The sequence below is a fragment of the Fukomys damarensis genome, unplaced genomic scaffold, assembly GCF_012274545.1.
Source record: "Fukomys damarensis isolate Sample0158 unplaced genomic scaffold, DMR_v1.0_HiC HiC_scaffold_39, whole genome shotgun sequence".
Lineage (NCBI taxonomy): Eukaryota > Metazoa > Chordata > Mammalia > Rodentia > Bathyergidae > Fukomys > Fukomys damarensis.
The window spans coordinates 124,871,279-124,896,538 of NW_022900951.1; the positions used below are offsets into that span (position 1 = coordinate 124,871,279).

The 25,260-nt window shown below is 42.4% G+C and overlaps 1 protein-coding gene across 3 annotated transcripts in view; it reads left to right on the forward strand.

Moving 5' to 3' along the window:
• Mtm1 (myotubularin 1) overlaps positions 1–24,696 on the forward strand; it is a 109,669-nt gene extending 84,973 nt beyond the window's left edge. For 2 of the 3 annotated variants that reach the window (XM_010639004.3, XM_033760250.1), the window contains 5 exons: positions 7,226–7,432; positions 8,416–8,508; positions 9,206–9,319; positions 14,548–14,724; positions 24,408–24,696. In XM_010639004.3, the coding sequence (XP_010637306.1) occupies positions 7,226–7,432; positions 8,416–8,508; positions 9,206–9,319; positions 14,548–14,724; positions 24,408–24,566 (750 nt within the window). In that variant the 3' untranslated portion in view covers positions 24,567–24,696. The remainder of the gene's footprint in view (positions 1–7,225; positions 7,433–8,415; positions 8,509–9,205; positions 9,320–14,547; positions 14,725–24,407) is intronic. The other variant, XM_010638995.3, reaches the window with a different exon arrangement.
• Positions 24,697–25,260: the final 564 nt, after the last annotated feature.

Consider the following 25,260-nt stretch of genomic DNA (forward strand, 5'->3'; position numbering starts at 1 on the left):
ACAGGTTTTCTGTGCATCTCAAAACTATCCTAAAATTTTTTTAAAATTTAGAAAACCGCTTCCACACTTTTTTGGTGCACAAATGGTAGACCCTGTGAATAGAAACAAGGAAAAGATATGTGTCCTGCCTTCATGGGGGTTCGTTTATGGTTAAAGAGATGATCTGTATGTGTAAAAATAAAAGCGTAGTATTCTAAAGTACCATGTGTTCAGTACCAGGCGGGCCTTCTCAGCAAAGACAGTGAAAGGAACAGGCCCCTTGGGAGCCAGTGGGACTTGATCTGGTCCTTGAAGAAAGCAGAGATGGAAGAATCTGTTCTAGGGAAAGAGGTCAGCTGAGACAAAGCCCAGAAACAGGCCTGGGTGAGACTGTGTTAGCTAAGAGTGGGGATTTCTATAGATGCAGGTTGATCTAGACCTCTGGGGGAAGCAGGCAGTCAGGGGTCTTGACTGCCAAGTTAGGTTGTAGGGAGCCACCCAAGTTTGGGAATAGAATATTGGAGAAAATGTTCTATCAGGTGCTTATAGAATGGGTAAGAGACAGAGGAATGTGAAGACAGAGAAAGCAGAATCGTCTCAGGAGTGAATACATGGGGATAGAAATGGTCAGTGTGGGGATGGGGTATCTACAAGAGACAGACACAAGATGTGGCCAAGAACAGGCCTGTAGTACTTGATGACAAGCTGGGCACAAGATCTAAAGAAGCGGAAGACGATGCCAAGTGAGCCTAGCTAACTGAAAGGATGATGGATAATTGTACAGATGAAGGGTAACCTTGATCAAGACCTTGGCCTAGAGAAACATCATGCATTTGGCATAGGTGGATGCCCTTAGGAACATCCAATAAGCAGGTTTTCATGCACAATGGAACTCAAAATAGATATTTAGGGCTGAGGTGTCTGTTTGGGGATCAGCTATTGGGCAACATGTGCAGGTTGAACACTTGAATATGGATTCTGAGAGAGAGGACATATGAACTGACCAAGAACTGAATGTGAATGGGGCCTTGGCCATGTTTGTATTCAGGACAGTAGGCGAGAAGTGGAGCTCAGTGAGCCACACGCAAGAGAGACTTGGGAGATAGGAAGAAGCTCTTGGGATGCCAAGAAAGAGCCTAAGAAATAGCCACTGGTACTTGGAAGTAGTGTGTTAGGGAGAGGCTTGATGACTTTGGAGGTGGACCTCCGTGAGTGTCTAGTGCTGAGGTGAGGAAATAGAAGTAGTGGATGTTGATGCTGTTTTTGAAAAGCCAAATAGTTAACAGAGAGGAGAGTATCATACGGTTGTCAGAAGGGTTTTTCAGACCTTGGAAAGCCTGAGCCTATTTTGCAAACAAAGAGAAAAGATTCAGTTTAGGTGTTTTTTAAAGGAAATGGTCACACAGGCCTGAAAAGATAAGTTTGCTAGAATGTTCATAGTAGTGGATAAACATGGGGAACAATCTACAATTCTTGTAGATCTACAAGAAACGACCTATAATAAAATACTGCATGATCATTAAAAACTGTGTAATGCAGGATCTGAGAAAATGAGAAAATGCTCATTGCATAAAAGTGCAGATGGCTTCCAAAGCCTCAATTACAGGCCTATCTTTCTAGGTGTGTATACAGAGAAGCTTATAAATATATCTCCCAACATGTTAACAATGAGTTCTGAGTAATAGGACTACAAGAATTTTTTTCTTCTTTGTCCTTAGGTTTTTTTCTGTTTTTCCATCAAATATGTATTACTTCAGTAAAAAAGGAGAAAGATTTGTTTGAGAGAGAGAGCGCAGGTACAGTGCTATTGGCAAGTCGGTTCAGCTCCAACTCTGAGCTAATGAAGGAAGAGACTGGTAGAAAGTAGGTCTTGTTCAGGGGCTCGAGTGTCTGAGGAAATTAAGAGGCAGGGCTGTCACATGGAAGCTAGGACCTTAGAAATGTGCAAAACATTGTTAAAGGTCATGTTTTACTTTTGTTCATACCAAGGGTGATGTACAACAAATGAAAGAAATTGTCACTCTCCTCTCGTGAGTTCAGAGATGTGAGGCAGCCAGGAGCCAGGTGGACATGTGTAACCCTAAGTGATCCAGAGCTCCTCAGGCAGTCTAGACAGTGGAGCAAAGATGGCATTACCCTTGGGCAGGGCCTTGCTGAATGAGCAGGACACATGGGTTTTGTTCCCCATGGAAGCTCCAGGACAGAATCTGTTCCTGCCTCTTCCAGCTTCTCATGTCCACTGGCATTCCTCGACCTGTGGCCACATTGCTCCAACTTTGAAGTCATGTTGCCATCTTTTCTGTCTGTGTGAAGTCTCCCTGTCTTCCTCTCATCAGGATTCATGAAACAGAGGGTTCCCTGAACAATCCAGAATCATCTCATCTCATCCCCACATCTGCAAAGTCCCTATTTCCCATGTAAGGTAGTATCCACAGGTTCCAGGGGTTGGTACCTGACTATCTTTGGTGACCTGATCCTATTCTATCCTGTAGCCCCATTAGGGCTTGGTCATCACTAACCCACACTACAGTGAAATAGTTCTAGCACTCAGTGCCTGACACCAGGCCAGGCCTTTTGCAGTGAGAAGACCACCATCCTTGGCACGCCCTTATGCAGTCCACTGGCAGGAGCCCCAAAGGAAGGTGGTGTGGTATCCAAAGCTTACATTTCCATTTTGTCCTTTTCGGGGCTCTTCCTCTGTAGTACTTCTGTTTTAAAATGACCTGTTACTGAGCTGCGTAAAGGAGAGCTGTCCAGTAGCTAGTGTCCATTGAATGGATGCTTAACACTAGCCCTTGATGGGGATTGTGTTTTAGTGCAAGACAGACTGGTGGAGGTATCGCCCTCTCCTTGCAGTAGAGAGAAACAAACTATAGGTCCAAGGGCAAGGTAGCCAAAGTGGCAGGAGGTTTCACATGCAGGCTTCCAGCCCTACAGCCAGTCCCCTTAACCATCCCCATGTGAACAGCTCGATGACTCTTGTTTCTTCCCGTCACTCACAAGTCTGTCAGATCATTGAAATTTCCAGTGATGTAGTTTTGAAAGCCTGATTTAGGTCCATTAGAGAATTACAGCTGTTCCTGTCAGAAATGATTGCAGGAATTCATCCCTAATTGGAAAGCATCTAATATTTTAAGAACATAATTGACTAAGATTGAGTCCCTTCTTATGTGAGAGAAGTATCAGGGGTGATACTGCTCTCTAAGGGTCTGTAAAGATGGATTAGAACCCTGAGTTCATTAAGTTGACCTTGAGTGATCTAGCATATTACAGTGCCTCTCAACAGCCCTTCCTTCAGAAGTACTGCAAAGTGATTGTCAAAAATTGCAACAATACTTGAAATGTTTGAAAAAACAACTGCACTAGTCATTTAGGAATAATGAGTTTTCTATAAGCAGTTGATGGCCTGTCATCCTTAAGTCCCCTAACCTTTCCTCATCAGCTCTACGTTGCCCACTGTTTATGTAAAACACTAAAGTTACATTTCTTTAAAATCATTCTGTATGTCAGATCTTTCACATGGCCTTATCTTGCAATTCATTTAAATAAATGAGCATTTCAATTTCCTTGAATTTGTTGAAATGACTTTATGTCTGTATATGGCTGTCAGAACTTTGAGAGCACCATGGAATAAGTCTTTTTAAAATCAACTTAATAGGATATAAAATCAACATTAAAAAACCAATAGCTTTTTCTATACACTAGTAATGAACACACTGAGAAAGAAATCAGGAAAACAGTCCCATTTACGATACCTTAATAAAATAAAATATCCAGGAATCAACCTAACCAAAGAGGTGAAAGATGTCTACAGTGCAAATTTCAGAACACTGAAGAAAGAAAGTGAAGAGGACATCAGAAGGTGAAAGGACCTCAGAGGTTCAGGGATTGGCAGAATTAATATTGTTAAAATGGTCACATTACCAAAAGGTATCGACAGATTCATTGTAATCCCCATCAAAGTACCAATGTCATTCTTCACAGAACTAAAAGAAAATCCCAAAATTGATAAGGACGCACTAAAGACCCAGGACAGCCAAAGCAATTCTAAGCACAAAGGGTAAGGCTGGAGGCACCACAATACCTAATTTCAAATTATACCACAAAGCCATTGTAACAAACAGCATGGTAAAGGCACTAAAATAGACATGCAGAACAGAAAAGAGAACACAGAAACAAACACAACTACAGTCATCTGATTGGAGCCAAAAACATACATTGGAGAAAAGATAGCCTCTTCAATAGATGATGTAGGGGGAAATAGATATCCATATGTAGAAGACTGAAACTAGATCCCTAACTCTCGCCCTGTGCAAAAAATCAATTCAAAATGGATCACAGGGCTGAAACTTTGAAACTGCCAAAAAGAAATCATTGGGAAAACACTAGAAGCTGTGGGCATAGGCAAAGACTTCCCGAACAGGACTTCAGTAGCGCAGAAAATAATAGCAAGAATCAACAAATGGAACTACATCAAATTATAAAGCTTCTGAACAGCAAGGGAAATGAACACAGTGAACAGAAAGCCTTTAGAATGGGAAAGAAACTTTGCCAGCTACTCTTCTGACAGAGGATTAGTATCTAGAATATATAAAGAACTCAAGAAACAACACCAGAGTCCAATAGCCCAATCAGTAAATGGCCAAATAAATTGAACAGACACTCCTGAAAAGAACTACAAATGGCCAATAAGTATATGAAAAATGTCCAACATCTTTAGCCACTAAGGAAATACAAATAAAAATTACATTAAAATTCCACGTCACTCCATTCAGAATGGCTATCATCAAGAATATAAAAATAATACAACCAAAACTAAAAATAGAGCTACCATTTCGTGATACAGCTATACTACTCCATAGTATATACCTATTATAGCTCATGTCTAGATGTCTACCTCCAAAGCCTCATGTGCTCATAGGTGGGAGTTTGGGGAGGTGGCTAGATCTAGGGTGTGTGAATATGGATTAAGGGTGTGTGATTACTAAATTAACCCACTGATTGGTTTAGCATAGTTTTGGGTGTGAATGATGAGAAGAGCCACCCTGGGTATAGGTGGCATCACCCCAAAAGCAGGTAGCATTAAAGGAACAGAAAGAAGCTGCCTCACTGCTTGCTGCCATCTGCCTGCCATGCTATGAACTGTTTCTCCTCTGTGATGCCCCTCTGCCATGCCACCCTGCCTTGGCATCAGCCAGCTATGGACTGAAAACTCTATATAAACCTGACATAAACCTTTCCTCCTTTAATTTTGGGTGTCGAGTATTTTGTGTCAGTGACAAAAAAAGTAACTAAGACAGATTTCCAAAAGAATTAAAAAGTCTACATACTATAAGGTTGTATGCATACCCATGTTTATTGTGTATAGTTCACAATAGTCAAGATATGGGACCAGCCTAGGTGCCCATCAGCAGATAGATAAAGAAAATGTGGTATATGCCTATAGTGGAGAATGAAATAAAGAAGAATGAAATTTCATCATTTGCTGGAAAGTGAGTAGATCTCTAAATTGTTTTGGGCAAAATAAGGCAGACTCAGACAAATACTGCATGTATCCCTAATATGTGAAATCTGAGACAAAGTAGAGGGACTATTGTTAAGAGGAAGGGACTAAGAGGAAGAGGGTGTGAGGGAGGATAATAGGGAGGATGCATATGATCAAACTATATTATGCACTTTGAAATGTCCCAAAACTGGTGAACTAGAGGGGAGGACAGGCTAAGGGGAGTGATAGGCCATGGTAATGATCAAAGTACATTATGTGCATGTCTCAAGCTGCCAAAATAAAGCCCATTAATCTGTGTAACCAATATGCACCAATAAAAGGATGTGAAAAATCAACTCAAAATGATAGAATATATGCAAACAGCTGATAAGCACATAAAAAGATGGAACCCTCGTATACTTCTGGTGGGAATGTGAGATGGTACAACGATTTTAAAATACATTTGTAGTAAAAATGCTAGGTCCTTCAAAAATATTTCTGCAAAAGTTCACAGCAGCATTAATGTTTAAAACAACCAAATGTCTATCATCTGATGAAATCTAGATGCTAAGTGGATGAAGCCAGATACAAAGGCCATAGATTGTTTGATTCCATGTCTATAAAATTTCTAAGAAAGACAGAACTCTAGCTACCGGAAATAAATCAATGACTGCCTGGGCTGAGGGCGATGACTTTGGATGGTGTAAAGAAACGTCCTGGGTGATAGAGTGTACTACAACTAGATTGTAGTGATGGTTGCACACTTGTATAAATTCACTGAATCATCAAACTGTATACTTACCCTGCAGTGAATTCTGTGTTTTGTAAAGAATACCTTGTAAGGACTTGGATCACCAAAAGCATTACTTTCTATACATAAATTTATTGGTGCTTCTGAGTTTCACATTTTTTCTAGGTTATCATTTTACCTTTAGGATAAGTACTCTGCTATTTGTGAGCCAAATAGCCCATATTTTGTCAATTTACAAGCCAAGATGTGACTTCCATTGTGTCACTCCATTAAGGTCTGGACTAGACCTTTTCAGCCAGCGATTTCTCTGATATCACTATTACAGATCGAATATTGTCCCCTAAAAATCCGCATGTTGAAGTTCTGGCCTCCAGTACCCCAGAATGTAACCTTATTTGGAGATAAAGTCTTTGCAGATGGAATGAGTTAAGATAAGCCTTAGGGCACAATTCCCTGCTTCAGTCTGACTGATGTCCTTACTAAATGGGAACATTTGGTCACAGACAGGCACAGGGAGCATGCTATGTGAAGACAGGAGTTATGCTGCTATGAAACCCAGCTGCTGGGAGAGGGTTCCACCAACGCCCTTTTCTTGAACTTCTGCCTCTGGAGTTTCTCTTGTGAAAACAACCCAGCTTGTACTTTGTTATTGCAGCCCTAGCACACTACTGCAGTCACATCCATGAAGGGCTGTTCGGCCGTTTTTTTAACATCGGAGCACATCCTAATGTGGTCTGTGAAGACAGGGCAAGATGAACAGATTCACGGTTCCCGGTGTTCCATTCTCCTGTCTGTCTCTCTCTCTCTCTCTCTCTCTCTCTCTCTCTCTCTCTCTCTCTCTCTCTCTCTCTCTCTCTCTGTGTGTGTGTGTGTGTGTGTGTGTGTGTGTGTGTGTGTTCTAATCGCTGATTGATATTTTAAAGCAGGATTTTGCTAGAGTTAAAAAGCACACATTTGGCTGCAAGCAGGCCCTGAACACCCCCTCCTGACAGCACGTCTTTCTCTGCCAGCTGGTTCTGACAGGAGCCATTCAAGTTGCAGACAAAGTTTCTTCCGGGAAGAGCTCTGTGCTCGTGCACTGCAGTGACGGCTGGGACAGGACTGCTCAGCTAACCTCCCTGGCCATGCTGATGTTGGACAGTTTCTACAGGAGCATTGAAGGCTTCGAAATCCTGGTACAAAAAGAGTGGATAAGTTTCGGACATAAATTTGCATCTGTAAGTTAATAAATAAAGTTATTTTTAAAAACCCAGATCACTGCCATTTGGGATTTCAAATACTCATTATTGTAGCATGTAGTACTAAAATGAAAATCACTTTACAGGTGTGCTCTCTTGGGTGCGGCAAGTCTGAGAAGATGCCTGTATCTGTGTTTCACCGACAGTCTTACAGACTCTTCCCAGAAATGCTTACACTGAAATTGCATAAAAGGAAGAAGATAGGATGCTAATTTTTTCTGAACTAATATTTTAGCTATTAGGCCAAATGTATTTTATAGAAATGTTAGACTTTTGATTAAGGTTTTATATTATTATTATCAGATGCATGATTTTTACATTGTTGACACAACCTGTTAAAATTCACCATGTCAGGTCTTATTTCCAGATGCCCCTTAAATTAGCGTTTTTAACCAGTCTCTTGGTGATCCATAGATCACTTTCAGAAACATTAGCCTTCATCCAGATTTCATAATGTGAATGCATTCTGAAACAGGAAGAATCATTGCTTAGGAAATGAATGCATTGTGAGATTTGGGGTTTTGTCTTGTTTTTAAGAGAAAAATAACTTAATTCTAATAATGATACTTTGACATGATTGTAAATCTTAAATCTTTGAAGTTGGTCTATTCATGACTGCAAGAACTTCAGATGTTTTGGAATACATTGTGCAGGGAAATCTAGGCCATTCTACCTGCAGTTGTGCTGGACTTGTACCAAATTCTAATCTATGAAGTCATTGTGTCAACCACAGAGTTTGGTTGCTTTGCCTATTCTTATTGATATTTTATAGAAGTTTTTATGCTTAATTTCCATTATGAAGACTACTGTTATTTATGTCTATTTCCATGGAAACATATACTGTTTACTCTCCAAGAAATTTGCCATCTAGAAAGCAGGGTGCAGAGTTGTACTGTCACATTTTGTGGATTATATACTTTACCCAAGAATTAATACAAATCATCTTCACCAATTCATTTCAGAGAATAGGTCATGGTGATAAAAACCACACCGATGCTGACCGATCTCCTATTTTTCTCCAGTTTATTGATTGTGTATGGCAGATGTCAAAACAGGTAAGGAATATATGGAATGAAAATAAACTCAATTAAATGGTTAGATCATATATTTTGTTATAATATCTGGGATTTCCCCCAGAATAATGCAGAGCAGAGATTGCAATGCAATAATAGTGGTCGTAGTTGTTGAATCAAAGGGATGGGTACATAGAGGTTCAATTTGTTTTTTTGTTTCTTGGGTTTTTTGTTTTTTGGGGTTTTTTTTGCCAAATTCATAAATTACCTAAGATAAGTTTTTTTTTTTCAGTTTGTTTTTATTGATGCTACTATTGCTATGTCTGAAATTCTCCGTAATAAAGTTTTAAAAATTAAATTTTTAACTGCATTATCTCTACTAATGGAAGATCAGTGGAACTGAAAATACCAGGTTGTCTTTTGTATGTATTCTACACTGGTGTTTATATATAGGCATGTCTGCTAACTTATAATACCCTAAATTACTTCAACTATCCTGTGTGCCCAGAAAAACCTAGAAAATTGGACTTTGCCCACCTTTTCATCTTTATTAATTTATCTGACACTTATCTAAACTTCTCAGTCCTATAAAGTGGCAAAAAACGAGTTCACACCTTTGCTCTCTTTCCCAGAGCACACAGTATTGGCCACACTTTGTCACTCCTACTACATATCTTTGCAATCTTAGAAAGATTAGTCTCACTCTTTTATGCTTGCTTGCTTTTGTTTGTCTGTTTAGTTCCCTACGGCTTTTGAATTCAATGAACGCTTTTTGATTACAATTTTGGATCATCTGTATAGCTGCCGATTTGGTACTTTCTTATTCAACTGTGAATCTGTTCGAGAAAGACAGGTGAGTAAAAATGCTAATGTCTTTTGTAAAGGGTCACCAACATGTATCTAGTCTGCTGTACGATAAGAATATGCTTGCTCCTAAGACACCAGCTTTACCTCAAGGAGCAGGATCACTTTGAAAGTATGTTACTTCTCCCTTCTGAAACGCCATGAAAATGTCAGTGAAGGGAATTTTCTAAAGGTCATGAACCCATAAGGATAGAGAAAAGGAGAAAGCGTCAAACTTTTAGAAACTGGAAAGCCAGGAGTAAGTGGGAAGTAACTGAGCTTGGGAAAAACAAATCTCAGACGTACAGTGTACATAATGTGGAAGCCAAGAACCAGCCCACCTTGCACTGTAGGCCCTCTGGGCTGCACTCTGCCAGGGAGGGATCTGGGGTAGCAGGGGAGGGTAACTGAGGTGTATTTCGAATGAGCTGTGCAGGTCTGCCCCTTCGCTCTCTGCAGCTAAGGACTTGGGCATGGGCCCCTTCCTGAGAGGCTAGATAGAGAAGTGCTGCCCTACGCCAGCCCTAGCCCTCTCCCCACTCACCCCCAGCATTCCGGAGCCAGGTCCTTGTTGTCCAGGTAGGGATGCAAAAGAAGCATCTCTATCAGCGAGGATGGGGACCCTCAGAAATGGGCAGTGGGGATGGACAGTGGTGCAGCTGCTGCACAGCTTGGTGGTTCCTCAGGAAGCAAAATATAGACCCAGGGTATCATATGACCTAGAAATTTCCAGGCATGAACTCAGAAGAACTGAAAACAGGTTGAAAACAAACGCTTGCACATGTGTGTGTTCACAGTAGACAAAGGAGGGGAGCAAGCCAGATGTCTGTCAAGGGGACGGATGACCAAACAAACTTGTCCATCCATATCCATGCGGTGGAGTAGTATTCAGCCATAAAAAGTACTGAAACATGATACAGTGTGAATAATCCTTGAAATCATTATTCCCAGTGAAAGCAGCCAGGTACAGAAGGCCACATACTGTACAATTCCATCTACGTGAAATATCCAGAACAGGCAAATCTGTAGGGACAGAAGGTAGACTGGTTTTGGGGGGCTGGAGAAGGGAGAATGGGGAGCATCTGATTAAGGTGTGTGGAATTTCTGATGGAAAAAGAGTGCTGAGAACTGAGAGAGGTGGTTACTGCATAACATTGTGAATAGATTAAAAACTGCTAAAGTCTATAGTGGTTAAAATGATAACTTCTGTGTATGTGAATTTTGCCTCAATTTTTAAAATATCTCTGGAGAAACTGAGTTTTATAAGAAGGAGGATCTAAAGGTACCAACAAGTAAGTAGGTATTCCGCACAGTGACACCCACAGATGATAAGATTTCAGAGCTCCCAAGAAACTCTTCCCTTTTCTGCTCTTAAATAATAACAGACAGCCAAGGAGGAGCAAAAGAGTCACTATGTAGGGGTAGAGATGTAGGCAAGAGACCACCATTCAGCAGCCCAAGAAAGATAAAAATAGTGGCAGCACAAATTAGATATTATTTGGAAAGAACATGTAGAGATCAGAAATGAACTTTGAAACTACAAAACTCAGAAGAGTTGCCAGATAAAGTTGAAAATATCTCCCAGAAAGCAGTGAAGAGAAACAGAGAAAATGAAGAGAAGGAAATTAGCAGATCAGTCCTGGAGGTCCAATATCCAAATAAAAGCAGTCGCACAAAGAAGAAGTAGGGAAAGCAGAGGGCAGGACATCACAGAAATAATTTGAGAGTATTTCTCAGAATTGAGTGAGTTTTCATATTAGAAGGCTTGCCAAGTGTCAAGCAAGTTAGATGAAAATATTGTTTTTATGGAGTTTCTGATCACCAGGGCCAAAGAGAAGATCCCACAAGTTCCAAAGAAAAAAAAGGGAATGGGTTATAAGTTGAGCATCCCTGAACCAAAAATTCAAAATCCTCCAGAATCCAAAAGTGTTGAGCATGGACATGGAACAAGTAGAAAATTTCACACCTGACTTCATGTGACAGGTCACAGTCAAAACATGGGCACATTAAAATGCTGTGTAATGTAGGCTCTGTCTGTAAGGTCCATAGGAATCATCGATGAATTTCATGTTTAGCCTTGAGTCTCCTCCCCAAGAAGTCTCATTATATGTATATAAATATGCCCAAATCTGAAAACACCTAAATCCAGAACACCTCTGGTCCCATGCATTTTGGGTAAGAGATAGTGAACCTATATATGCAAAGCAACAGAAATCAGGAAGACTTTCTTCGACAGCAATATTGGAGATTAGAAGTCAATAGAGCATTACATTCAGAATTTTAAATGAAAATGTCTTCCACCTAGCTTTCTATAGTGTTATGGTTTAGATCTAAAATGCCCCCCAAAGGGTCTTACATGTTTGGTGGTAGGGCCTGGTTGGAAGAAGTGGGTTGCTGAGGGGTGTGACCTGAAAGGTGTATTCTTATCGCTGGCTCCTCCCTTCTCCCTCTGCTTTGGGGCTGCCATGGGGTAAGCAGCTTTCCTCTACCATGCCCTTACTGCCCTGGAGCCAGCTAACCATGGACCAAACCCTGGCAACTGTGAGCCACGTTAAACCTCCTCCTTTAAGGTGTGGGTGTTGGGCATTGTGTCCCAGTGGCTGGAGGATGGCTAATACATACAGCAATCAAATTGTTAACCAAATGTGAAGATAGAACAAAGATATTCTCAGAATCACATGGTATCAAGAATCCTCCCATGGCTCACCCTTTCTCTGGAAGCAACTGAAATATGCGTTCAATGAAAACAGAAAGACTGCCTAGAGCAGTGGTGGTGAACCTATGGCATGCGTGCCACAGCAGGCTGTGTCATTGAAAGCTCTAAAAGGTTCGCCATCACTGGCCTAGACCAAGGCAGAGGGTGCCTATGGAGTGACACAGAAAAGAGACTCTAGAGGGGAACTGACCACAAGGCTCAGAACCACTAGTACCGATTGGAGCACCTCCACAGATGAAGCGCAGAATACCCCGTGTGTCTAATCATCTCAAGGGGCGAGTGACATGTGGAAGGGAGAGTTTGAGGTTGAGTCAGTAAGTGCCAAGAAAAGTAAACCAAAGAGACAATTGTGAAATCAAGTGGAAATGAAAAATGTGTGCAGGAAAATGAAAGTAATCTCCACAGAGGGAATGCATGCCCTAGCTGTAAACAGCATGTGCTTAGTCATTGGAATCTGACTGATAAACACAGATCTAATCAAAGCTATGCTACGTATTGGCGATAATGTGACAGAAAAAATACAGAAAGCATGTGAGTATGGCAGGAGTGGGAAAGAAACACACTCGGATTATGATGGCGTCAGAAGTTAATGCCTATCACTAGGGATAACAATAAAAGCATGTTACTCAGAGAGATGGAGAAAAGTACCCAATAAACCACTTAAAAAAACACAAATTGATGCAGCCATTATAGAAGACAGTGTGACACTTCCTTAGCAGATTAAAAATAGAGCCACCGTAATGACCCAGCAGTCCCACTCCTAGGTAAATACCCTCAGGAAATGAAAACAGTCTGTTCAAGAGGCGTGTGCGTTCCCCTGTTCGTTGCAACAGTATTTGTGGTAGCCAAGAAATGGAAACAACCCAAATAGTATTCAGGTGTAAAAAAGACAAAATCCCTATCTGCAGCAACATGGATAAAAATGGAGTCCATTGTGTTAAGAGAAATAAGACAGGTGCAGAAAGACTCCTTCCTGTGTGGAATCTAAACAGTGGATTCCATGGAAGTTGAGAGTAGAATGGTGATTACCGAGGCTGGGAGAGTAGGCTGAAAGGGAGATGGAGACAGGTTGACCAGGGGTACTGTGTCACAGTCATAGACAGGACAAGAAATTCTGGTGTGCTGTGGCCCACACGTGTGACTGCAAATAAAGACAATGTACTGGTTTTCAGAAACCTGCTTGTGTGGTTATGTCACAGTATACATGTATGTCACAACATCATGTTGGCCAGGCTCACCCGAAGGCCCAGCTACTGGGGAGGCTGAGGCAGAAGGGTTGTTTGAGGCCAGACCCTCTCTGCAATCAGTCATGCAGTCCACAAAGTCTAGATAAATCATGTTGTATACCTTAGACAGATAGGATGTTTTCGTGGCAGTCACACTTCAGCAAGGAAAAATCAAACACAGTTGCTTCTGGGGTGAAGTGAGAAATTGATTTTTTTCCCACGACAACATGGTTAAACTAACTGTTTCAAATTGCATATGCATAAAAATAAATAAGAATGCATAAACACAATGCAAGCTACACTTTTACACAGGAAAGGTACCTGTAACATTTTAGGACAATTCAAAGGAAGGCAAAATGATGCTATTATTAGTGTTCTTTGTGTTAATGAACATATGTTAAAGAAATTTCTTTATTCACTTATTTCGAGCGTTCTTTTTAGCTTTCAATTTTTAGCTTTTTGGTATTTCCTTATTGAAGTTGTTACTAGGAACAGTTTTGGATTTCACCATTGATAGTTTTAATTCTTTTTTTTTTATTTCCAAGCTTCATTTTTTCTGCATTTTATAGTCAAAATTCAGTAAAGAGCTCTGATTCAAAAGCAGTGAAAATGGGAATTTTTTTTGAGATAAGGGATACCAAGTAAAAGTTAAAAAGTGAAGACTGTGTTATTAGTTCTCCAGATGTTTGCAAATACCTTGATGTTGATATGATGTAGATTAAGCATCTGGATGTTTGATTAAAATAATTTTATGTCCAAATGCCTACTGTCGAGGAGACATAGGCTAAGATTTCATCGTTCTATAAGAAACACAATTTTTTTGGAGACAGGGTTTTACTATGTAGTTGAGGCTGACCTGGAACTCACTATGTAGCCCAGGCTGGTCTCGAACTCACAGCAATCCTCCTGCCTCAGCTTCCCAAGTGCTGGGATTACAGGCGTGCGCCACCACACGCCCGGCAGACAAATTTTTAAAAGTCAGTGATTTTTTTTCTTTTCGGTAAATTCAAAAGAATGTACTGCCCATCTGTTCCTAAGTGTTTTGCCTCACCAGGAATAGTCTCTTTAGGTCAGCAAATTGCATTTAATGGTGTAGTGTCCTGCACTGGTCTCCTGGCAGGAACAGTGGCCAGGCCATTACCTATGCAAATACGGGTAAGTGTCTGGGAGCTATCAGGGGTAACGGAAGTGCGCACGACTCCACTTGGTTCTGAACTGTATTGCCATGGGCTTCAGAAAGGTTTGTGCGTTGGCAAGTTTACTTAGGCTTCCCACTTTCTCTCCCTTTCTCTCTAGAAAGTCCCAGAAAGAACAGTTTCTTTGTGGTCAATGATCAACAGCAGCAAAGAGAAATTCAAAAACCCCTTCTATACAAAAGAAATCAATCGAGTTTTATATCCAGTTGCCAGTATGCGTCACTTGGAACTCTGGGTGAATTACTACATTAGGTGGAACCCCAGAATCAAGCAACAAGTAAGTGAAATAACACTGTTAGTACACAGCCAGAGCAACTGCACGCTTTTTTCTGGACTTAATAGTATTTAGTATGTTTTTTTAAAGCATAAAGAGAAATACCGGAGTCAGATAGTTGTTTTTAAACTCACCTTTAACATTGTTTTACTGTGCCATGTATTTTAAACTTAAATTCCACTGCCACTGTGAATGCTATAATTGTTAATTGTTTTGTTTTACATCGCTGGAAACTAAACCCAGGGCCTCACAGATGCTAGGCAAGCACTCTGGCGCTGCACTACAGTCCGAGCTCTTTCTTTATTTTTTATTTTGACAGAGTCACAAAGTTGCCCAGGCTAGGCTCAAACTTGTGATCCTCCTGCCTTAGCCTCCTGAGGGGCTAGGATTACAGGTGTGTACCACCACACCTGGCAGCTGTGATGTTTTACTGTAACACTTGCTGCTTTAAAGGACTAGAAAATTTCTGTGTTTTCATAGCCAGAGGTTTCCTGTAATCACTTGAAGTGGCTATGTATCATAGGATACCTCACATCTGTCATCAGAATGTTCTTTACATCAGCTAGATGCTGATAATCTTGGTAAGGGGGAAAAATATGTTTCCCTCTCTGGTTCAGGTCTATGTAGTAAGTCAGCTAGCATCAAAATATGCAGTGTGGGGCATTGAGGGGTTACTGGAGATTGGATCCAGGGCCTTTATACTAAGCTACGACCCTAGCCTGTTTTAAATATTTTTGTTTGTTTGTTTTGAGACAGGGGCTTACTAAGATGCCCAGGCAAGACTTGGACTTGTGATCCTCCTGCCTGAGCCTTTCAAAGTGCTGGGATTACAGACATGCACCACTGCTCCCAGCTGTAGTGATTTTTACTGAGGGTTTCTGTCTGAAACAAAGACACTCGACCTGTCAATGGGTAGCAGACACGGCTGGCAACCTGTCAGTCAAAAGTGGCAGTAAAGGTTTTTGAATTGAAAGACTCCACGTTTTAGTACAGCTCCTTGGGCTTTCCATTCTCCCACCCACACTGCATCCAAAATCAGAAGACAAAACGGCCCATTTGTGCTGGCCCAGAACTGCTTTCTCTTACGGGGCTGTTTCAAGCATTATAAATACCCAGTCTCCTCATAGCCTCTTACGAAGGCTCACACATTGCCCTGCGGTTTGGGTGGCCCAGCACCTGTTCTCACGGTCCAGCCCCGGCTTCAGTCCTGCTGGCAGTGGCCGGCAGCGAAGATCTAGGGCTGCCACCCATCCCCACATTGCATATTCCACTCATACACTGGCCCCTCCTTGCTGGGGAGATGCCCGCTTCGAGCTGGCACCCGAATTTCAAAGTCCCTGCCACTCTCATGAAAGGCTTTTGCAATGTGGTAATGTTTGAAATGTGACAGGGTCCAAAGCTTGAGAACATTCACTTGTTTCGTTTGGGATTTGAGCAGCACATTGAGAGAATTTACTTAGCAGTTGTTCTGCTGTTTAGAATATCAAGTTAGAAGTACACAGGAGTCCCTACCGCTCTTAAGGAGGACGTGCTTTTTCTAATTAAAAATATTGCCTAAATGAGCACTGTGTATACCCTATAAAATGAGCCTGTTCTGTCCTTGTTGTGGCTTTAAAAATCCTTGGCATTTAGCAAGTTTTGACAGTGTCTGTACAGATTCTGCAATATTGCACCCATTTGTGCTTGGAGAGGTTCTTGAAATTCAAGGAATTCAGAGCAATTCATTCTTGAATATAGAAAGGTAGCAATGGTAATTGTGTGACACATTAAGTTTATTTTTTGGTTGGGGGGTTGTGTTTGTTTTTTGTGGGTTTTGTTTTTGCTGACAAAATCAAGTTCAAAGACACATCCTTAGAAAAACTTACTATGATATGTTTATCTCCCTAATCCTCATAGCGTTTGTACTCATTTACTTTTTAAGACAAGGTTTCTCTGTGTAGTTCAGGCTGGACTTGAACTCACTGTGATCCTCCTGCCTCAGCCTCCTGAGTGCTGGGGTTACAGGAATGTGCCGCCACCCCCAGCTCTATCACAGGGTTTGGCAAAATGAAACGGGGCCAGATAGGAATGTCCGTCCGCTGGTAGAGGTTTTTACTTTGACAGAGTGATTGCTCTTTATTATGAGCCAGTGGCATTGCCTCAGAAAAGAAAGTATCTTCTCTGTATTTTCTAAATATGAAGCATCCTGGTGTCCCCTGCACTTCATATGGTCGTCTACTGGGGGAAACAGACTAGGAAGGGGTGGTTGCCAGGCAGGGCATGGTGGTATACACCATAATCCCAGCACTCTGGGAGGCCGAGGCAAGAGGATCTCAAGTTCAAGCCCAGCCTGGGCACCTTAGTGAAAGCCTGTTTCAAAAAATGAAAAGGGCTGAAGATGTAGCTCAGTGTGAAGGCTCTGGGTTCAGCCCTAGTACTGCGAATAAGAAAGAAAAAAGAAAAATAAGGCAGGAAGGACAGAAAGGAAGGAGAAAGACAGAGAAACAGAGAAGAAGAAAGATAAGAAAAGAAGGAAAAGGTGGTCCCTGCCCACATGGAAGCAGCAGGCTGGCGGGGGCAGGCAGGAATATAAGCCGATGATTGTAATACACAGGGACCGATCTGATAATAGAGGTGTGGATTAAGTACATTAGGCTTTCTTAAAGATCCGCTTATATGTAGAACATTATTTCATACAGAAATAGATTTAAGTCAAATCACATAGGACTTTTAAAATCATATAATGTAGGAGCTGGGGTACAGCTCAGTGAGAGAGTGCTTACCTAGTACACACAAGGCCCAGGGATTAATCCTCGTGCCAGGAAACATTTACATCTATATGTGTGTGTGTGTGTGTGTGTGTGTGTATATATATATATACACATCAAAAGAGACCTGAAAGAATGTACTTAGTCATGTAAACGTTTGTTATCCAGTCGTGTGAGCCAAAGAATACAGCTCCTGGACACCTGCAATGTTCAGTGCTCTGCAATCTGCTGTCAGATGTTGAAACAAAGAATACACAGACCCCTCCTACTGAGTTGTCAGACTTCAAAAGCAAAATCCACTGGCCTTTGCTGAGACCTAAGACCAGGCTACGGATAGCAGCTTTAGCACTTATACTATGAGGAAATGACTCACACCGGAAGTCACATGGTCAGCCTGAGTAGGACCTTCGGCTGCCAGTGACCCTCATAGGACACTTTGGGAACCACTGCCTTCCATGTAGCCGTCTGCAGGCTTACATGGGATATGTTCGGGTTCTTAATAGTAGGAACGAAAGGATGAGAACTGAACAGACATATTAACAGGCTGCCATAAAGTCACTTCTCCAAGCAACTTCAAAAGGCATCTGAATAGGAAAATGTTCGAAGCCTGAAATACTTGTATAACTAGCTGATTGCTCGCTCCAGCACCATGCTGAGTTGGCCCACACTTTCCTTCCTAACTCATTTCCCAAGTGGAAAGTTGACATATAACATTTAAAGCCGCTGGATTGCAAATTCTAGTTACTTGGTCTTTATTCCACCGGATGGACTCCAGTTACATCCTCTGAGTGGTTTTTGTCTGTTTGTAGGCTAAAGGCTTCTGTATATTTTGCACCCATTACTTGGCTGAATTATCTTTTTGTTTCTACCTTTTTGCTTCATTCAAGTTTTCTAATTGTACAATCACACCACCTGCACAAATGATTTTGTTCTGATTTCTTTTTCTTGTCTCATACTACGGGCACCACTGCATGCAAATTTTAATATTCAAACCGATTCTGGATTCTGATATTCATATGAAAAAGGGAGATTTTCAAAACAAAGGCCATTTTAGAGTAGACTATTGAGGAAGAACTTATGCACCCTACTGCATGTCAAGACTCACACGGAACAGAGCAGAAGTCAGAAATAGACCCACATAGATATAGAGACTTGGTGCAGAAAGGAGACGGCCTTGTAGTGCATGGGAGAAAGAACAGACTGTTCATTCAGGAAGTGCATCCAGACAGAACCCCTCAGGTGCCCCATGCCTCCCCTCTTGCTGTGTTCCCCATCTCCCTGCCCGCAACATCCTGGACTCTGTTCTGTCTCACACCTCACACCAGTTGTCAGGAGGAGCCGGTGGACTTCGCCTTCCCAGCGTAACCAGCATCCCAGCTCTCCTGAGCAGACCTCCTCCACCTACTGCGGTCCCCATGTGGCAGCGACCCTTCAGCTGGATGCTGGGGCCCTTACTTCCTCTGAGCCTGTCCCTGAGGTCCCCCTGTGGCACCTACTCCACCCTCTACCTCTCTGATATCTTGGCCTCTTTCTTCACACGTTTCGCACCACACTGGCCTCTCTGCTTCTCTTCACACAGATATCTACCCAGACCCCTCTTCCTTCAGTGAAGCCTCCTCCATACACCCAGTTGAGAGAGTAACCAGTGCCCCATCAGTCCCCACCCTCTTGCCCTGCTCACCTTTTCTCTGTCACAGATCAGCTGCAAACATTCCCACTCAAGGTATTTTATTCCTTGTTTGTCTGGCTCCCCCTGCTGGAAATAAGGGTCATGAGCACCAGCTTTCTCTTTCCCTGGTCCTGAGCATCTGACCCTCTGTTGGCTACATAAGAGAGAAAAATGGACAAAAGAGATCAGTAAGCAACATTTACTAGGTGTTAGAAGCATTCCTGTTCTGATGCTGTGTATTCACTTCTGGAAAACCTCACAGTACAAATCCACACTGAGAACAGCAGTGATTTCAGAAAGAGGATTAGGAGAAGAGAACTAATGGACTTTGGTGACCAGAGCACTAATGGAGACAGCAATCCGAGTAGATCACTGGGTGTCTTAGTGACTTTCCTTATCACTGAGGTGCAGTGTCTAACACCCACAGCTTAAAGAGGTTTATGTTGGCTCACATTTTATAGAGGTTGCAGTCTAGTCAGCTGGCTTCAGGACAGAACAGCATGGTGGAAGGGCCTGGGCAGAGGAATGCTGCTCACTTTATGGCATTCAGAAAGCAGAGAGAGGACTAGGGATTTAGCTCAGTGGTTCTGCTGCTTGCTTCACAAGTATAAGGTCTCAAATTCAATCTCCAGAAAAAAAAAAAAAAAAAAACATAAAACAGAAAGCAGAGAGATTCCAGGGATGAGCCAGTGAGGGAGATAGGATAAACTGTGTGAGGCCAGCAGTGACCTGCCTCTTCCACTGGGCCCTGCCTCCTAGAAGCAAGTCAACTATAATGCCCCTTTTATAAGCAAGCACCTTCCAGGCGTCCTACCTATAATCACATGAGGCTTTAGGGGGATATCTGGATACAAATCATAACATTCTGCCCCAGCCCCCAAAAGACTCATTTATATCTCTTTGTACAAATGGCATTTAGTCCATCTCTAAGAGTCACCAAAGCCTGTTTTTTTTGTTTGGTTTGGTTTGGTTTGGTTTGGTTCCGGGGATCAAACTCTGGTCCTTGCACTTGAGAGGCAAGTGGCGGCACCACTGAGCTAAATCCCCAGCCCTAAAGTCTTAACAGTTCCAGCATTGCTGAAAAATCCCAATTCCAAAGTCTCCTCTGAGACTTAAGGCAAACTATGAGCTATGAGCACCAGTAATATTAAAAAGAAAGTTAAGCATTGGTAACATATAATAGCACAGGGAAGAATAGGAAAATAGAAATGAATTGGACCAAAGCAAGAACTAAACCCAGCAGGGCATACATTACATCTTATTGCTCCATGTCCAGTACTTAGGGAAAGCTGTGGCAAGCTGTGAACTCCAAAGGGTTTGGGTAGTCCCATCTCTACAGCATTGCTGGTGGTTGCAGCCCTCGTGGCCTCTCTTTAGTGTTGGCTTATTCTCTGCAGCTCTCCTCAGACATTCCTGGCTTTTCCAACTTCCTAGGGTCTCCACTGCTCTTTCAGCTTCACTCTCACAGCTGGAAGCACTGCCCTCTCGGGCGCACTGCCTGGCCTCCCAGGCCTTCCTCTGAAACCTAGGTAGAAGCTTTCCCCAACCCCACAACTCTTGTATTCTGCATGTGCATACAACCAGCACCACACCAAGGTCTGTTGACAGCTCAAGAAGAGCCAAGCCCCCCCCCCCGGGTCATGGCTATAGAGGCCTCTTAGTGCCTGGATGGCTGAACTCTGTGAAGTGGGGAATCAGTGCCCTATGCAGCTGTTCTTGAGTGGTAGGCCCTGCAGCTCTAGCTTTCTTCTCAAAGCAAAATCACTTTTTTCCATCTTTGAGCCTGTGAAGGGTGGTTCTTACTAGTTCAGCCTTCAAGCCATCTTTTCTATTGTCCTGTTGTAAAGTACTTGGCTTTTTTAAAATCTTTTCTGTGACCCTATTCTTCAAGATACCACTTTTGCATAGACTTCTTTTCTGTCCAAGCTAAAAAACCTTTCAAATGGACTTTTTACTCCTGGCTTTCATTATAAACCTGGCCAGAAGCAACAAGCAGTATCCATGTTACAGCATGAATATTAGGCTGCCCTGAAATTTCTTTCACTAGATTAGTCTACCACCTTTAATCTCAGTCTTCCACAAAGTCTCAGGGCATGAGCAAAATGTAGACAAATTTTCTGCCAAGCATAACACATGGCCTGGAGTCCAACTACCAGTAGAGTCCTCCTGATACCTCCTAAGCCTGGTCTTTACCATCTACCTTTTTATTAGCCTTCTGATCTTCTGAGCTCTGACTAGAATCTCTTATCCAACATATCTTACAGCATTCTAGGGTTTCTTGTCCAGCCAGCATCTCCATACCTTTCCAAAATTCCACAAATCAATTCCAAAGGCTTCTAAACCTCATGGCCAGGTAGTGTCACAGCAATGACCCCACTTTTCTGGTACCAAAATCTGCTTTAGTTATTTTCCTTGCCACTGAGATACAATACCGAACACCACCAAATTAGAGGAGGAAAAGTTTATTTTGGCTCCTGTTTTGTAAAGGTTGCAGTCAGCTGGCTCCAGGGCAGAAGCCGCATAGTAGAAGGGCCTGGGCGGAGGAAAGCTGTTTATCTCATGGATTCAGGAAGTAAAGCGTGCCAAAGGAGGAGCTGGGAAGGGAGATAGAGCTTCCCAGTTATGCCCACATTGACCTGCCTCTTCCACCAGGCCCCACCTCCTAACAGTAAGGCAGCTATAAACTCCTAAAATCCAATCACCTTCCAAAGGGTCTGGCTTGTGATCACATGAGGCTTTAGGGGAGTCATCTAGATATAAACCATAACAGTTACATTTATACTTGCCCTTAGCCAATTCACTTTGTAGCAACCTGTAGTGGGTTAAATGGCACCACCTCCCCCCAAAAAAGCTATTTCTACCCAGCAACTGTGACTGTGACCTTACTTAGGGAAATGGTATTTGTACTTGTAATTAAGTTTAGAATCTCAAAGTGATATTCAGCCTGTATTTAGAGTGGGCCCTAAATTTCATGATGAGTATTCTCCCAAGATAGAGCAGAGGGACACTTAAGACACAGGCGCACAGCTGGGGCTCACAGCTCTGGCAGATAGTTGAGTGTAGCTGAATGCAGGACTATTCTGGAAGCCACTACATGTGCCAAAGGAAAACCTTCAGGTTTTTTTGTAATGTCTTCGTATGTTGCTCAGGCTTTCTGGGAAGCTTGCTCTTGATCACTTCAAAACATTAACTTTCTGTGGAGATCTTCAGTCACGTATCTTGTCCCAGAAACTGAATACGTAATGTACCGGGTGTGATCAACATATATAGTGTGTATCTAATTTTTTTTTTTTGAGACAGGGTTTCACTATGTAGTTGAGACTGACCTGGAACTCACTATGTAGCCCAGGCTGGTCTTGAACTCACAGAGATCCTCCTGCCTCAGCCTCCCAAGTGCTGGGATTACAGGCATGCGCCACCATGCCCGGCTTAAAATTTTTAAAAATTACAATGAAAGACACATTGCCGTGAATGCCCCTCAGAATACTTACACTCTTTTCAAACATACTTATCCCATCATTCTTGCCACCTTCTGAAGCATTTCTGGAATTCTTCTTTCTTGGTTGTCTTTACAAGGTGTGATCAAAAATATGGTGAGTGGCCCAGAGGTGTAGCTCAGTGGTACCATGCCTACCTGGCAAGCACCAAGCCCTGAGTTTGATCCCCAGTACTGGGGGTGCGGGGATGATGAGTGCTGCTTTCCAACAGGAAGGTAGACTTGTAAAAACTTGGTGGTGTGTCCTCATCCACCTTATTCACTGGATTTGGTGCCATGCAGCTTCTGGCTGTTTCCCAAAGTCCAATGACCACGAAAGGTCAATGTTTTGCATCAGCTCAGGACATCAAGGAAGCCACAACAGTACAAGTAAAGACACTCAGGAAAGAGGGCCTCCAGAAGTGCTTCAGAAAGTGGCAAGAACAGTGGGATAAGTGTTTTGGGGGGGTATTTTGAAGGCGATTCGTGGCAATGTATCTGTTCCTCTAATAAATTGGGGTTTTTTTAAACATTCACTGTTTTCTATCGCACCTCATATGCTTCTGTAGAGATTGGTTGAGCTAAACATTTTAAGATGTGCACACTGTGTGTGATTTATATCCCAGTGCAAAAGTTGAAAAAATGAACATGCTAGAAAGAATTGCCTTATGCTACAGCACAACTTCTGCCTTTAAACCATCAGTCCCCTATTTATCCATCCAAGAAACCATAGTAAAAGAACTATTAACTCAATTCTCTCTCACAATGAAGCTGTAAGGTTCATGCAGGTTTGATTCCCATTTTCCAGATAGATCAGTGGAGGCTCCGAGAAGGTTAGTTGTCCAGCCAGTAAGGAGCACACCCAGGACTCACAGCCATGCCACATGTTAACATGGGTAGTAAGCTACTGGACAGGTGGTGGCGAGAGCCATGCAGACTCAGCCCACCATGATGTACCATAGAAAAGTCCTTGAGTTGGCAAAAAAAAAAAAATCTGCTCCCAATTTCTGGTGAGTGTGCAGGCAACAGGAGCTGCCAGGGAGTGGGAAGCCATGGTCCCACCAGTGGCAATTTGGCAGCATATGGTGAGGTTGAAGAGACCACACTCCCTCTCAGCAGTCCCACACCCTAGGAGGATTCCTTGGAGAAATAAAGGCTCGCATGTGTGTGCAAGGAAATGTATGTAAGGAGATGTGTGTGCAAGGGTGCTCAGTACAGCATTGCATGCTGATTACCCTCAGCTAGGGCACATGGGGATCCACTGATCAGTTCCTTCAGTGGGATCCAACAGGAATCAAATTCAGAAAATAATATAGGGTCAGAATATCGCTCATAAATACATGGCAGAGGCAGTGATATCAAATGAACGAGATCTAAAGGACACATACTGTGTGTTTTTGGATACTCACTTCTCAGAGAAGAGTCACAATTTGCATGGACAAGTGGGCCATTTAAGAACCATTGTCCTTCAGAGTGAAAGAGGGCAAGCAGGTCTGGAGACAGGGACATGGGAGATCAGAGCTCTGTCTGCGTTGATAGAGTTTTAAAGATGGCAGTGCATGGGTGAAGAAATGCATACATTGCTTATTTCTTGGTGATGGATATCTGGGTGTTTTAGGATTCGAAGTACCATTTCCTGTGTGTCAGTGGTGCAGTGTGAAGGAACATATGTGTCATATTAACCCTTGGTGAAAAGGGTTTATTTGCAAGGTAGTGGCTGCAGCAGATGTGTGGGCAGATGTGTTCTTGGCGTGTGGCTGCATAAGGTGTAACTCATGTTCCTGATTCTCTCCAGCAGCCAAATCCCGTGGAGCAGCGCTACATGGAGCTCCTGGCCTTGCGTGACGACTACATCAAGCGGCTGGAGGAGCTGCAGCTCGCCAACTCAGCCAAGCTTTCAGACCCCCCAACCTCCCCTTCCCAAATGATGCCCCATGTGCAAACTCACTTCTGAGGGGGAACCCTGGCACTTCATCTAAGCTCAGAATAAAGGAAATAATTGTGGGCATCTGTACAAAGTAGAGTAAAATATTTGCCTCCATGTAGATCTTGAGCTAACCTTACCTTAAACTCTTGAAGATGTGCCTTCTAGAATACCTATTACAAGAAAACTACATTGTCCCCACGGCAATCAGAAGAAAGGATCCAAGAGGAGGTTCTGGAAAATCCTAACACCTGTAGAAAGCAGTTTTTGAGAGATAAAATTTAATTTATCTCTATAGAAATGCTACATATATGATATGTATTTTGTGGGCTTAATTGCAACAGCATTATTTTAAATCAGAGGGGGAAAATGTTTGTCCAGGGGATTTTCCTCATGATGCTTATAAGACAGAAGTTGCTTTGATTTCTCTGAAATGAATCCACATGTGAAAGGTGGGTGTTTCTGCCAAAACCAAATTAAGCTCAGCTTCCTCGGCATTCTTCAGAAGCAACGTGTAAAATAATTGCCAACTTTCATACCATCCTAAGTGGTGACTTAAAGAGAAATAGCTGTCTCTGTAGGTGAGTTTTTCATTATTTTGAAATTTGGGAATATAAAAGGTTTTCCCCTAATTTTCAGGAGAAGCATATTTTTATATTAAACTGATGGGACCCAGTTAAATATGATTTGATTTTTCTTCATGTTGCCAGTTCTACTTTCTAGA